The sequence below is a fragment of the Schistocerca piceifrons genome, chromosome 1, assembly GCF_021461385.2.
Source record: "Schistocerca piceifrons isolate TAMUIC-IGC-003096 chromosome 1, iqSchPice1.1, whole genome shotgun sequence".
NCBI lineage: Eukaryota > Metazoa > Arthropoda > Insecta > Orthoptera > Acrididae > Schistocerca > Schistocerca piceifrons.
In genome coordinates, this window is record NC_060138.1 from 171548530 (window position 1) to 171564989 (window position 16460).

The 16460-nt window shown below is 38.2% G+C and overlaps 1 protein-coding gene across 1 annotated transcript in view; it reads left to right on the top strand.

The window, feature by feature from the left end:
- The window catches only part of LOC124786712 (protein KIAA0100), a 329777-nt gene that overhangs the window by 64074 nt on the left and 249243 nt on the right, over nucleotides 1-16460 (top strand). The window contains exons 7-8 of the mRNA XM_047254285.1: nucleotides 5391-5518; nucleotides 5605-5721. Coding sequence (XP_047110241.1) covers nucleotides 5391-5518; nucleotides 5605-5721 — 245 coding nt within the window. The remainder of the gene's footprint in view (nucleotides 1-5390; nucleotides 5519-5604; nucleotides 5722-16460) is intronic.

The following is a 16460-nucleotide window of genomic DNA, read 5'->3' on the forward strand; positions in this document are numbered from 1 at the left end:
TTTTGGTCTTAAGAGATATGGCCTCTGATGCACAATACTGCACATTCAGTTTGCTGTTTAATACTTCTTTGATCCTTGTTATAACTAAGTCCATCCCTAGTCTGTTGAGATGTAAGTCATGGGATGTGTAGAATCTTCTTCCTATGCAGGTTATGTCACAAATGTAACATTTTTGAATCTTGTGCATATATTTAGGATCTGTTTATTTGTGCTTCACATTTGTTTATTTAAACACGACAAGATTGGCAAGTCATGTCGATGTGGAACAGAGATGATCACGTTTGAGCTTCTCAGCCCATGTAGCCTTCTTTGAGTGAGCTCACTAGGTCTTTTGTTTTGTTTCTTGCTACATCCTTTGTTCCCTCTAAGAACACAAAAAAGTCATTATTTGTTGTTGCAGTTTTCATGTCATGGTTCATGGATGACACTGCCTGAAATTTTGCACGTGGTTTCACTATGCTAGTTATCTTGTGATTGCTGCTAGACTGAAATTTGTCTGCTATGTTCTGTCCTTGACTATCTGCAAATAGGTTTATTTTACACATTTTCACTGGTTGATGATAACTGTGTTTAGGCCTGCTGGTAGTTTGGTGTTGTGTGGTGACACTTTGTTTTGTAATCCATCTTGACGGACACTTGATTTTGATTCACTGTTAGCGACTACACTCACAGTTGAAATAATTTTTTTTGTGGTTGAAAGCAACTCTGTCATTCTTTGTTTCTGAAGTCCTTTTTCTTCCCCTGGGGTTCAACACAGCTCGTAAAGATACCACAGTCTACAAAGCACTTCAAAAGGGTTTTGTGCACAAAGATTATGTCATTGGTACATTCACCATTTACGTGATTTTTGCAGTTCTTGCATGCTGTTTTGGTAAGTGACTCTAGTCCTCTTTTCGCTAGCATGCGCGATACTTTGCGGAACTTGAGTATTCAGGTCACTTTTTCCAAGCTGAAAATTTGAAAAATCCACTTCCAGAATGCTGATTATAAATTGTAGCCTCGACACATGTTCCTTTAACTTTGTGATTTCATCTTTACAGTTTGTACAAGCCTTCTTTTTAATGGCTTAATTAGCTCTTTTTTCCATGGAGAAACATGTCTAACTTTCATGTTGGCTGCCCTGTTGTTACACTATCATCTCAAATAAGTACCCCATTCATACAGTTATAGTTGGTGATGACGACTTCAAACTACCTTGATAAGTTGGCAAAAATACATGTTCAAAGCCAGTGGTAAACTTCATCAGAAATTGTAATACACGTAGATGCAAGAGCTGTCCCATATATCTTTCCACTAACACCTACTCCAGTACTGTTGTAGACATCTCCTACCCCATCAAAGCCAGGGGCATCATTGAAAGTAACCATGTGACCTAACAGCTTAGCTGCAACCACAGTGTGGCATTCTCCCTGGGCTAAATCCCTAATGAGCTGCCTGTCCACAAGGATGGCCACTGCCAAACTGTGGCCAAGAGACATCTGGACTATTCAATTGTCAAATGTGCCACGCAACATAGTGTGCTTGACTTGAGTGACTGCTTCACAGCCCTGCCACCTGAATTCTTCCCACTAATGCCGTCTTTTACAATCGTACAGGTGGGAAATCTCCCTGCAACATATCCTTCACTCCTGTAGCCCCTGTGACCTCATCCTTCGCTATTCACTGTCCTCCATCTCCCTCCATCCTCTTCCCTGCTCCCACTGCAGCCACATACACACTTCTATCTCCCCACTACACCTGCATAATCTTTTCCATTCCTCTGCTTTTCTTCTTTCCCTTTTTGCCCCCGCAGCACAGCCTCATACTGCTGCATCTAGCAGCTCACCATCCTGTCTTCATCACATCCCTGCACATTCCCAGAGGCAGGACTACAGCATATCCCCTTCCCCTAACCATACCTTGCTATCCCTCCCCCTCCTAATCCCATGGCTCTTCACTATCCCCACTACTCTCTCCAGTGGCGATCGCTGCTAACAGCAGTCACTTTCGGGCCTTATCACCCGGAGATGACAGTGGCTGCGTGCTTGCACGTGTGTGAGCGTGCACACAAGTGTGTGTGTGTGTGTGTGTGTGTGTGTGTGTGTGTGTGTGTGTGTTTGTCTACATTTCATGGACAACTTGGTCCGATAGCTGATAATCAACCTAGCTCATAAAAATAGTATGTGGTTTGTGACAGCATTCTAGCATATGCCACATTCAAGACAATTCAAGATATTGAATACCAATGGACAATTATTTAAATCAATGGGAGAAGTTGACAATTTATGCCGGATTGGGACTTGAACCCGGGTCTCCTGCTTACTAGGCTGATGCACTGACCACTACACTACCTGGACACAGTGGTCATCCCAACTGCACAAACTACCTTTGCACACGTCCTGTCAGACCCAAATTATCAACTTATCCACACACTGTTGCGTGTGTTGTCACATTGTTTTTATGTATATCTGCCTGTTTGATTAACTAAATGGAGTTTTAATCAAATGTATATAAACATGTGTGTTATTGGCAATACATTATGTTCCCAACAAAAGTAGGTACTTCAGCTGATTTGCCTCATCAAGTCCTTTAATCGGACACCATGATCATTACTTTATTGTTACAATTTCACACAATTTTTGTGTTACCTTTTTCTTCATCCTAATGAATCTCAATTAATTTACTCAGCACTGTCACTAATATGGTATGAAAGTGTTCTGCATGTTGCAATTTTTAAAATGATGTATCATCTATCTGTGTTTCTTGTAAATATTCTGCAAAGCATCTTCTCTGTCATCAGTTTTTCATGATACAAGAGGATACTGTTTACCTTGGCTACCACAACCACAGTTTTCCAGAGATACCTCACAGAGCTCAGTCACAATATGCCACAATCTGCAAAGTACCTTAATGATATAATTGTCACCATAGTGGATCAGCAGGACCATTTAAACATCCTTCAGGCTGTTTAATATTGTTGATCTCTCAATGGTCTGCTGATGTTAATACTATGTTACATGATTATCCATACAGCCGAGATACTGAGTCGCAGATAGGTACAACAAAAATACTGTCACAATATAAGCGTTCGACCAAGACCACAGTCTCTGGCAGCTGAAGCCAGACCGCGAGCAGCAGCAGCAGCAGCAGCAGCAGCAGCAGCAGTAGTAGTGCATGATGGGAGAGGCAACTGGGTGGGGGTAAGGAGGAGGCTGGTGCAGGGAAGGGTGAGGGGTAGCAGGGTAGGGTTGGGGGACTGTGAAGTGCTGCTGGGGTGCGTGCAGGGATGAGATGGAGAGAGGATAGGGCAACTAGGTGCAGATGGGAGGTTAGACGGAGGGTGGGGGAGGGGGGGGGGATAGCGGAAAATGAGAGGAGTACTTTTCATTCAACCCTCTTACATAATTGATGCACAAATTGTTCACATAAGGCACTGCCAGTTTTATTACACTGCAAATAGATGTACTGTTGTGTGATTTTTCTCAACAGTAGCTACTCTATATGCTCCTTACTGCTATTTATTGCATGCATCCCTTGCTTTTCATTTTAAGTTTGACAAATATTGCCATAGCTATTAAAAATTCACAATAACAAATTTTCAGGACTATCTGTATGGATGGCACTAGGAGCAATTATTTATACTTTTTGGTCCAGTTTTAAAATGCCATTTATTAAAAGTATTTTATTTAAATAATTATTTTCTGATTTTTAGGCGTGTGTGTGTGTGTGTGTGTGTGTGTGTGTGTGTGTGTGTGTCCGATTTTTCACTCTTCGTCAAACATTTTGATGAGATTACATCAGAGACTTTGGGTAAATTCTGAGTTTATTTCAGTGTTTCACCTGAGTCAATCAATATATTATTACTTCATCCTGCATATATCTTATGAAAAAGCTGTGAAGATAAAAATTAAGGAGAATCGAGCCCATATGGAGGCTTCCAGCAATTGTTCTTACTGTGAAGCGTTTGAGAATAGAACAGGAAAAGGGGGAAGTAGCATTGGCACACAAAGTACCCTCTGCTACACACCAGACAAGAAAGTGAGTTAATATTGCATTGTCATCCAGTTGTGAGCTATGTTGAAAGTTTCAAGTCACTAGGTTGTCAGGAAGTCACTTTAAAATCAACTGAAAAATTTGTACCAAACAGACAAGAAAGCAACCTAATGAAAACATTTTGAAAAGAGGTTAATATTATCAAAATTGTTTAGCAGTGGAAAGTTTCAGCATCCTTTATCACTGATTTTTTTTACTCTGCAGTGAGTAATAGCAAGTCTTTCAAGAATATAATTTTTATGCTTGTGTCTTGAACACAACATCTTTGATCAACTCTCAAATATAAAATCACATGAATTAATTCTCAGGAAATAAAATGACCAAGTGAATCAGATGCTCCTCATCTGATCCAATACTGTGAAAAATATTTGTGTACTCATATGTTGCTCCATTATGTAATTAAAAAAAAAAACAAACAGTCAGTCCTGATAGCAAATGCTGTTTATTTTTATGGTGTGGTAATTGGTTTTGGTCACACATAGACCAACTTCAGACCAGTAATTTCTTCATTCATGATGCACGGAGCTGTTGTGAGTTCAAGAAGCACCTGTCAAACAGATGACAACAGGTGCTTCTTGCATTTACAATGACTGTGCATCGTCTTAACGCATCAACGGTGGAGACAATACTGGTCTGAAGTCGGTCTATGTTTGACCAAAACTGGTCACCACACCATAAAAATGAACAGCATATGCAATCAGGACTGAAGGTTTTTTGTTACATTATGATGAAAGATTGTTGAAGTTCTAATTATGAGTTCAAAAATTGTTATGTCAGTCTAATGCTACAGGTGTGGCTTATATTTTGCGTGCAGCTTTTGCAGTAATTGTGTCTGTAACATGTATAAACACTTTTTTTTTTTTTTTTTAATTCTTAGTGCTATGTCACTTGTGCAACATCCCGAGTTTGAGTGAGGATACAGACTGACTATGTTACACTTCTTGTGAGCACCTTAATGCCCTTCATCTGCAAATGAAGGTTTAACACTTCACTTGATTTTTAAGATACTTACCTTATCACTAAACTTGTCCGTCCACTGATGGTGTCTTCTTCTGCTGAAGATTGTTCGTGATAACACGATTATGATCCCTATCAGAACTTGCTGTAAACACTCTGACTCCTCCAGGCATACATTTCACATTAGAATCACAACATTGCCAAGTTACTCTTAATCTACTATAGTTGCTAATCACATTACTTATGACAGAGACAATGTTGTCATGTTGTGATTTAGCAGGTTCACAATAATGTATGTATCATTTGCAGACACACAGTACCCTGAACCCAGGATTTGTCATAGTTCTTAGTGTATCTGCTATTCTTGCCCATTTGTTTTATTCTGTTTATTTCTATTGTAGATGTTTCTATACTGGACCAACCAGCCGTTTTGCCAGACCTCAGCATTTGCTTACAAGTGGATGAATTTAGTGTGAAATGTGTCAGAGAAACAGTTCTTATGATGCGCAAATTTGAAGTTAAAGGCAATGTAAGTGGAACATTTAAATGTGTTAAAGAGTTTCTCATTTTATAATTAAAAGAGCAAGATATTCATGTTCATTCACTCTGTTACAGATTGAAGAGAGTATTTTTAATGTGCATATGCTTCTGAATACATTGCATGCTGTGTATAATCATAGAGACCTTCATCGCTGGGTTGACCATAATTTTTTGGATACAGCCAATACAAAGGTAATAAGAATGTTTGTTATTAAGGATCTTTCTTCAGAATGTACAGTTACATTATTTGTCCATTGCTATAAACATTGTGAATGCTCTCTCTTTTTTTCTATTTTTCAGACTATTAATGCTTCTCACAATAGTTACCTTAAACAATAAGTCAAACCTTAAGCATAAAATTCCATTTTTGTTATGACTTTCTTTTTTGTTAAGCTTACCTTTCTGTATTGTTTTTTCAATAATCGCAAAGAGCAGCAGCTCTATTGCTATTGTTTTGATGAGACAGCTTTACGAATAAAACCCTGCTCTCCTTGTCCAGATCCGTGTCTGCAATTGTAAAACACACTGATACTTGTGCTTCAACCTTACGCCACCGTACCAGTACCGGCACATAATGGCAAGTCATGACACTAACACTGCTGATAATGATAATCCTGTAGTACAAAGTTTGAACATCATTCTTATAAAGTTGGGTACTCATATGGTAAATAGTCTTCCACCTACACTGTCTCATGTAGTGAAAGTGTAATTATAATAACCGTGTATGTTAAGCAAAATTCAAGTAAGAAATCTTACACTTAGCAGGCAACAGAATAACTGGCCAGTAAATGCATTCAGAAGACAAAATCCTGAATACTGTTGATACATCTTCACGTATATGTATGCATACACACTCTGTGCAAACCACCTTACACTGCATGGTGTGGGGTACCTTGTACTACTAGTCATTTACTCTCCTGTTCCACTCACAAATAGGGCAAGGGAAAAGCAACTGTCTGAAAGCCTCTGTAAGAGCCCCAATTTCTCACATCATATTTTGCTTACACAAAATGTACGCTGGTGGCAGTAGAATGGTTCTGCACCTGACCTCAAATGCCAGTTCTCTAAATTTTGCAATAGTGCCTCACAGAAAGCGCATCATCTTCTTTCCAGGAATTCCATTTGAGTTAATAATAGTTTTGTGCTTTCAACCCTACTGATAAAAGATCTAACAGCCCACCTTTAATAAATATCTTAAATGTCTTCCTTTAATCCAAACTGGTGAGGATTCCACAAACTCGAACACTGTTCAAGAATGAATCACATTTGCATTCTGTATCCCATCTCATTTATACACTTTTCCAAAATTCCCCAATAAAGTGAAGTCGAGCATTTGCCTTCACTACTACCAACCTGAGCGCTCGTTCTGTTTCATACTGCTACCTAGATATGTAATCAAAGTGAATGTGTGAAGCTGCTGCCTATGAATACTGTATTCCCACTCATCTACATTAACGTAATTTTTCTACATTTAGAGCCAGCTGGCATTTATCATACTGATTAGAGATTTTGTCTAAGTCATTTGTATATTCCTATAGTCACTCAATGATGACACCTTCCAGTACGCCACAGCATCATCAGGAAACAGCTGTAAATTGCTGCTCAACCTCTCCATCAGGTCATTTATGTATACAGATAATAAAAGCAGTCCTATCACACTTCCTTGGGGCACTCTTGATCATACCCTGTCTCTGATGAACATTCATCATTGAGGATCTCTCACTGGGTTCTACTGTGTAAAAAGTCTTCGACTGACTCATATATGTGGGAACCTAAACTCTATGTTTGGGCCTGCAACAACCATCTGCAACAGGGCACCGTTTCAGTCTAGAAATGTGGAATCTGCCTGTTGCCCTCCATCCATGGTGTTTAGGATATGTTGTGAGAAAAGGGCAAGCCGAGTTTTGTGCAAGCAATGTTTTCTAAATCCGTTTAATTAGCGGACAGAAGATTTTCTATCTTGGAAATTTATTATATTCTAACTCGGAATGTGTTCAAGAATTCTGCAGTAAACTGGCGTTAAGGTTGTTGATCTGTAATTATGCGGGTCAGCTCTTTTAACTTTCTTATGTACAGGAGTCGCCTGCACTTTTTTTCTATTCGCTTGGGTCTTTTTGCTGGGGTCCAATGCTTCACTGAACTCTCTGTAACACGAAATTGGGATTCTATCTGGATCTGGTAACATAAGTGTATTCAACTCCATGTGGGATCTGTATGACTGTACAAAAATTTCAAAAAGTAGAAAAGAACAAGTAAAATTAGAAAAACTTTTCCTAGCTTTCAGAACTGTTTAGCTTTTCCCCCAGGGACTGACTCACAGGGCGCATTTCCTAACAGACTTAAATGTATTGCAGATAAGAAAACCAGCTCTAATGACAGAACCATGTAATTCACTCCAATCTTTTCAAAAATTTTGAATAGTTAGACCTCTTGGCCCATTTTACTTCCATGAAAAATTATCCACAGAGAGAGCTATAGAGCCCCTCACAAATGAAGTCTTGGAAAAGATAAAAAAGTAAACTTATCCAGTTGGTATCTTCTGTGACCTTACCAAAGCAATTGATTATATTTACCACAAAATGCTACTTGTTAAATTAAAATGCTATGTCACTAACAGCACACCCTCTTGACTGAATCAGTTCTTATCTTCATAGCATAAAACAGTCATATTGACAGACTTGCTTTGCAGACATTCAACTAACTTCAGAATGGAATACAGGCCACCAGTAGGATGAAAAGAAAGATTGGTAACGACCTCACAGAGGAGGCATTGAATCACAGACAGCCAGAACAAGAAAACAGCTTTACATGTTGATATTTTGGCTAAAAATCCTGTTTCTAAAGCAGACAAAGTGCACATGCAGATGTGTCCATGTGCGCTCATGAACACAGTCTCTGGCTACTGATATCAGACTGTGAGCAACTGTGCATGATGAGAGTAGCTATCTGGGTGGTGGGGATAAAGATAATAATAATAATAATAATAATAAAGATTTTATTGTCTTTAGGCCATTACAGCAATTGACAACGTCAAATGAAGTTACAATTTATAATACAGTGTGATAAGGTATTGACTACTGAAATATTTTAGCTTATATTACAATCAATGTACAGTGGGTCATCTGTTAGATTACTGCATTTTACAGTTGAAGAATTCATTGATATCATAGAATGGGTGGGCAATAAACCATTCATGCAGTCTTTCTTTGAATGTATGTTCAGGAAGATCCTGTATGGCATGTGGCAGCTTATTAAATAGCTTGTGCCCTGTGACTTCATAGCTATTTATTGATTTTGATAGTCTGTGGTAAGGCGTGTATATGTGTTTGATGCTTCTTGTGTTGTAACAATGTACATTTTCTCTACGTTTCATATCTTGTAGGTTCTTCTTCGTAAAGATTAAGACATTGTATATATAGAGGTTTATTACAGTCATAATTTTTTGTTTAGTAAATAAGGGTTTGCAGTGAGCCTTATGTGAAGAATTTGTAATTATCCTAATGGCTTTCTTCTGCAATAATAGGATGTCATGTATATGACTACAGTTACCCCACAAGATAATGCCATAGGATATTATACTCTGGAAAAATGCAAAATAAGATGATCTGATGTATGTTTCAGGTACACAATTTCTGAGTTGTCTTAATAAATAAATTACTCTAGATAGTTTACTACTAATATAGTTTACATGTTGGCCCCAGGATAACTTTTCGTCTAAATAAACTCCCAGGAATTTAACAGAACTAGGGTCATCAGATAGTGGCTTGTCTCTTAGAGTGAAGATTATCTGCTGAGTTTTATTTTCATTTAGCAGGAAACTATTTGCTCTGAACCAATATGCTGCATGAGTGAGTGTATTTTCAGCACAGGTTTTAAGATCATTAAGACTGTTACTGGTATGAAGAAAAGTCGTATCATCTGCATACAATACAGTGGTGGATCTAATAAACGAGGGGAGGTCATTGATCATTATCAGAAACAGGAAGGGCCCCAGTACAGATCCCTGAGGCACACCTACTCTAACATTTTCTATGTTTGACATTTCCTTACCAACACAAACTACCTGTTTACGGTTGTTGAGATAAGCTTTTAATAGTCTGAGACTGTTTTCTTTGATGCCGTAGAATTCTAGTTTCTCTAGTAGTGGCATGTGCTCAACACAGTCAAAGGCCTTGCTTAGGTCACAGAATGAGACCTGAGCAAAGCCTTTGTTCTCAAAAACTTTGAGGATGTAACTGACTACCGTGTTGATTGCATCAATGGTCGACAGATTCTTCCTAAACCCGTATTGTGTAGCATTAATTATTCCTAGATTCTCAAAGTGAGATGATAATTGTTGGTACATGATGCATTCTATTACCTTGGAGAATGTGGGTACTATTGAAATAGGCCTGTAGCTAGATGGAGAGTCTTTATCTCCCTTTTTGTAAACTGGGACGATCCTAGACAGTTTTAACTCATCAGGAAAATATCCCTCAAGTAAGCACTTGTTTATACAATGGGTTAAGGGGTAGAGAATGCAGTCACACACTTTTTTTAGCAGGTTGGATGATATGCCATATATACCTAAGCTATCAGATGATTTCAGTTGTTTTATGACCCCTTGTACATATCTAGGCAATACTTCGGAGAAGGTTACCATGCTTGTATTTAGTGACTGTCTACCCCAATTTTGGGAGAGTAACTCTGATGGACTAATGTCTGGTTTGATAATTGCGTCTCCTATTTCTTTCACTGTATTAATAAAAAACTCATTGAGTGTTTGTGGTGGGATATTAATTTTGTCTTTTTTAGTATCTCTGGCAGCACTGTTAATTACTTTCCACGCAGTTTTGCATTTATTGGTGGAATTATGTATGCTGTTGGCATTGTAGGTTTTTTTGGCTTGCAGGATGGCTTTTTTGTATTCATTCCTGCATTCCACATAGGCTGATTTGGTACAGTCAGACTTCATACTATTGTATATGTTGTACAGTAACAAAACTTGTTTCTTTAGATCTGTCAGCTGTTTAGTGTACCATATATTTTGTCTGTTTTGAGATCTGGATTTGTGGCTGCTGTCCATTATTTTTATTTTCCTTATGGGAATACTATGGTTAAATAGGGTCAAGAATGCATTAAAAAATCTATCAAATATTATTTTGGCTGGCAGATCATTACTTGATGTGTAATGTCCATCGACACTACAATGGCCAAACCAGTCTCTGTCAGCAAGGGAATTACGAAATGTTTTAATTTTATCCTCAGTTATGGGTCTGGTAATCACAACTGTTGGGACAGGTCTGTTTGCATTGCACCTATTGAGGGGAATTTTACTTGCATAATTTAGAGATACGGAGTCATGGTCAGAGAATGAGAACACTACAACTTCGCATGTGTTTTCAGTGGTCTTGAAGTTTACAAAGATGTTATCTAAACATGCTTTGTTTCTTGTGGGCCTGTTATTAACATGATGTAAATTGTATTGTCTTAGCAAGTTTTCCAGATCTGCAACACTACCCTTACATTTAGTAACATCAAAATCAGCATTCAAATCACCACCTATTGCAATATCATAATGTAGCCATTTAATATTACTTAATTCACTCAATAGCATGTCCATTTTTTCTAAAAATATGTTAATGCTTCCCTTTGGTGATCTGTACATGGATACTACTATTAGCTTATGACTATTAATGATTATACCTGTAACTTCAAAGTGCTGTTCATCACACAAGGAATTTAGGTCTAGTTTGGTTATTGTACAATTGAGTGACTGGTTGGAATAAATTGCCACACCACCTCTAATGTGCTTTTTCCTACAGTAGCTATTTACTATACAAAAATTATCAAATTTGGCAACTGCAAGTTCATTCTCATTAGCCCAGTGTTCACTCAGACAAAAAATATCAAACTGGTTATCAAGTTCAAACTCATTTATGATAAGTTCTTTATCTTTCAGTCCTTGAACGTTAAGGTAACATATTTTAAGATCCATGCTCTTATTGCTTACACACTGAACACTATGGTGATTGGTTTTCAAACGTTTTTCAGGGCTTATCTTTTGGATTTCTGCCTCTTGTTGCCTTTTACTAAAAAATTGTTCACTTGGAGTGGTAGCACATCTACTGTTGTATACCTACTCTTCCCTCCTTGTGATGATATTGTAGATGAAGCTGCTACTAGAGGAGTTGATGTAACTGCTGTTATGGTGTCTGTGGGCACTGTTGTGGCACCTGGTGACTGAGGAGATAAGGTGGTTGCTTCTTCTTCTCCTGCTGTTGAATCTTGCTGGTGAAGTGTGATAGGTACTGCTGCTGCTGCTGTAGGCATTGTTGTGGCAACTGGTGACAGTGGAGATTTGGATGTTGCTTCATCTTCTGCTGCTGTTGAATCCTGTTGATGAAGTGTGGTAGGTATTGCTGCTGCAGCATTTGTTATGTGTGTAGGTACAATTGCTGCTTCCACCTCTACTTCTACTGCTGCAATAGAAGTAAACATTTCTTCAGGCTCTGCTTGCGTCAAGCAAGGAACTGGAAGAGCAGCAATTACTTCTTGATTGTCAGATGCTTTCAGTATCATGCTGATGTTTTGGCACAGAATCTTCTTGCCTCTGTTATTAAGGTGCATGCCATGTCTCGTGTAACAGTCTCTTTGTAAGGAGTCCATACTTATAAAATATGCATTTTGGTAGGCCCTGCAAATCTTTGAGTATTGCCTGTTTGCTTTTATGATTCCCACGTTCACACATGACCATTCCGAAAGGTCATGCCTATGTGGAATTCCGACTACAAAAACTGATTTCTCTCCTGTTGAATTTAGTATTGCTTTAAGGTTTCGTGTTGCACTGTGGAGGTCGTTTTTATATACATTATTGGCTCCTGCTATGACGACAATATGACGATCATTTTCAGTTTCTATGTTTCTAACGAGTTCTTGGATGGGTGCACCTGGTTTGACAATACTAGTTGCTTGTATACAATAACTGTAACGTAGTATTTTTGCGATCTCACGTCCATGGCTATCAGAGAATATTTTCACTTTGAGTTTGTCTTCACGTTTATTGCGGAAGTTTCTGCTCATGTGCTTGTCACTATATAGATTCGGCGTGTTGTTGTCGTCACAGTTTTCCGTGGATTCCACATTTATATCTGAATCTAGTGCATGAAAACGGTTTTTTGTTACCACAGTAATTCTACAGTCACTGAATTTCACACGACCAACCCTTTTTGGCCTAGTAAACATATGTTGCCTTGTTGTTTCTGCCTTTAGGCCTATATCCACTTCAGAGCACTCGTTTATTGTAGGTAGGACACTGAAACTGCTTTTATTGCCGCGGTTCGTTCCATTCGTTGTATTTATCACCTTTTCGCTTCTTTCTTCCGTGATCATGCTAGTCCTGTGCTCCCAGTTCCGTGTTTTACTTGCTTTGGCGATCGGGATATTACGCGCCTTTTTCAGTTCGGCATTTTCATTTTCTAAATGCGCAATGTCCCGCCTTAGTACATCTACAATTAATTGCAGGCTTGATACACGTTCATTTAGCTTCACTATTTCACTGTTATAATTTATGTATGTTTCGTTTTTCACCACACAACTATAACTTTTGTTCACTTTCTCTCTATAAACAACTGTACCGGACGCCATGTTGAGGTGGCTGAAGAGAGGGGATTGGGGGGGGGGGGGGGTTGCTGGTAGGGTAGGGATGGGGGAAATGTATAGTGCTGTTTGTGGAACCATACAGGACTTGTTAGGGACAGGTTAGGGCTGCTAGGTGCAGTCAGAAGGTTAGATAGGGGGATGGGGGGAAGCAGAAAAGCAGAGAACGAAAGAGACTGTGGGTGCATTTTGTAGTGTTGGAGCAGGAGCAGGGAAGCGGACAGTTGGGTGAAGGATGGCGACTAATGAATGTTGAGGCCAGGAGGTTACAAAAATGTAAGATATACTGCAGGGAGAGTTCCCACCAGCACAATTCAGAAAAGCTGGTGTTGGTAGGTAGGAACAAGGTACTACAGGCTGTGAAGCAGTCATTGAAGTGACGAATGTTGTGTTGGGCAGCATGCTCAGCAACTGAGCAGTCCTTGCCACAGTTTGTTGGTTGATATTCATGTGGATAGACACCTTTTTGGATTATCACCTGACTGCTATTACAGGTTGCTCTGACTTTGACGGGATAGGTAATGCTTGGGACTGTACTGGACTAGGTGGTGGTTGGAGGACATGTGTGACAGGTCTTGTACCTATATCTAAGGCAAGGATATGAACCATGAGACAAGGGGTTGGGAGCAAGGACAGAGTAGGGATGGATGAGGATATTGTGTGGGAGGGATGGGAATGGTAGTGGGTAGGATATTCCTCATTACAGGGCACGATGAGAGGTAGTCAAAATTGTGGTGGAGAATGTGTTTCAGTTGCTCTAGTCCTGGGTGTTACTGACTCATGAGAGGAGTCCTACTTTGTGTCCAGACAGTTTTGTTCTGTTTGGACCACTTGGTTTAAAAGGATAATATTAGTTTTTTCTCAGTTTACTTTTAGGTTGTCTCTTTCAAAGTGAGCTCTTGCCTTTTCAATAAAGTTATCTCTCTCTTCAAATAGGCTGACCTCACTGTCTGCACAGCAGGCACCAGATGTATTGTCCACATACATAGCGATCAGTTGCTTATTATCAACAGAACTTGGGAAATTATTTACATAGTGTATGAATAGGACTGGACCTAAAATGGAGCCCTGAAAAACAACAAAATGTATATTTCTTACACTTGACGTTCTCCTTTCCAGTATTTCTCCATTAGGGTATATAATCACCATGCAGTGCTGCCTACCCTTTAAATGTGTCTTTAGCAATTGGATGAGTTTTCTAGTGACACCACTGTTTGCAATTTTTGATAAGAGCATGTCATGATGTACTCTATCAAAAGCCGTTGAGAGGTCCAGAGACATGTACATGATGGACAAATTGTACTACTGCTGACAAGGTACTTCCAACTCTTTTGAAACTGTGCTTTTAATCATCAAATATTTCAGCATTTTTGTAATTTTCCAGAATTTTTTAAATATTATTTTCTCTATCGGTTTGCTGAAAGTTGAGATTTGGGCAGTGGTTCTATAGTTTAGAATATGCTTTATTTCCCCCTGTTTGTGTACTGGTTTAACTGGAGCCGGTTTCAACTTGTTATTGTTCTATACATGAGTGTACACTCCACTAACAGTCACTTGAATGTTTTATAAGTTCTCATCCAAAGCACCTTAGCAAAGTATTCTCTACATGATAAGTTTATTAATGTAAACTTCAACTTCCACTAATATTCTACTAAAAGTCACTTTGTTATGTTATATTCTGAGCACTTGTTTATTCATAAACATTATATGAGTTTTTGTATTGCTCCTCACTCATCTAAAGAATCATACATAAACAGCACTAGTGCCACTTTCCATTGAAAGTCACTTCTCCACACTTTTCTTAGAACTCGCGAGTCCACAAACAAATACTATATGAAGTCCGATATTGTTCCTCGAATGGGGCACCAAATGTAAGAATACATCGGGGACATACCTGTTGCTAATGTTACCTCTCAGTAGCTGCGCTACAGGTCCTTGAGCTAAAAATGTTTGTGTCAGGATTGTATCTCTTAATGAATGAAAAGAGAAGTCCAGTTGTTCCTTTCATATGTTCACACATCACTTAGCATATTTATTTATGGATTTTAATTATAATCCCTAAAGACTAGACTTGATTACAGATCAAAAATCTTTATACAGGTCTCCTTGCACTCACGTTTGATGAACAACTTCAAATTGTATACCTCCAAAAGGATGAGAATCATGAGGTAATTGGCACACAAAATAAGTTTTCCCTATAGCAGATCAACAAATTGTCTACAAGGCACATGAAATGATGATAATAGTTTCTAAAAGTACAGTGGCATGTTTACAGATGTTACTTGTTAAGTCTATCTCTGGTTCTGATGGTCAGTGCTCATATCCTCAAATGATCCAGAGGCTAGGACAAACAAGAACACAAAAGCACACAGTGTAGAGAATACTGAAATTCCAGAGTAAGATTCAGACTGACTGAGACTTAAATCCAAGAAAAACTAGAAGCCTAATGACAGTATTATGCATGTTTCATCCTTATATAGATGCATGCAAGGAAATTATGTGATTTTCGTTATTTGATTATTATTTCCCTACATCAGATTATTCCTTTTTAAATAGACATAATAATTACCATCAGACTTTGTTTATCAAGTTACCAGTATGAGCAATAGCTATTAAAATATTCAGAACCAAGTTATGCTTACATTACAAGAATTTCTAATTTTTATGTATGGCATCAATACTGATTATTAAAATTTGGGTATTTGTTACTGATGTCATTGGGGTCAGAAAATTTTGTCCATCAATAGTAGTTTAACACATTCCAGAAATTTATAGTGATTTGCTCACAATATGAGCTGAAAGTATGGGCTGGTCAAAATCTTTAATTATTTACTTATATCTCCCAAACTGATTAGGTTTGACCTAAAATAAACATGGCTTTGAAATGAGGAAAAACTGCTCTATAGTTTAGAGAAAATCTACTTTTCTGAATCTATTTATTAGCTCACTAGATTTTTATGGATGCGTTCTAGATCGAAAACTTTGAAATACTATAACTTTTGAAATAAATTGTTTCCAGCAAAACTAATTTTACAAAACATTCAGAATGGTGAATCACATAATCTGAATAAATAGGTTCCATAGAGGAAACTAATTTGCATCTCGTAAATTCATGTAATGTTTACTCAGATAACAGATTCTATCATAAATTTTTTTGGGAAGAATAGCAGCAAGAAAAGAAAAAAAATCCTTGTACAGATCCTAACTATTGTAATCAGGAGTATAAAAGCAAAGTAGGATAGTGGGGGCCAAAGCTGTTTTGTCATACATTGCTGTCCCATGGATTTGTTCAA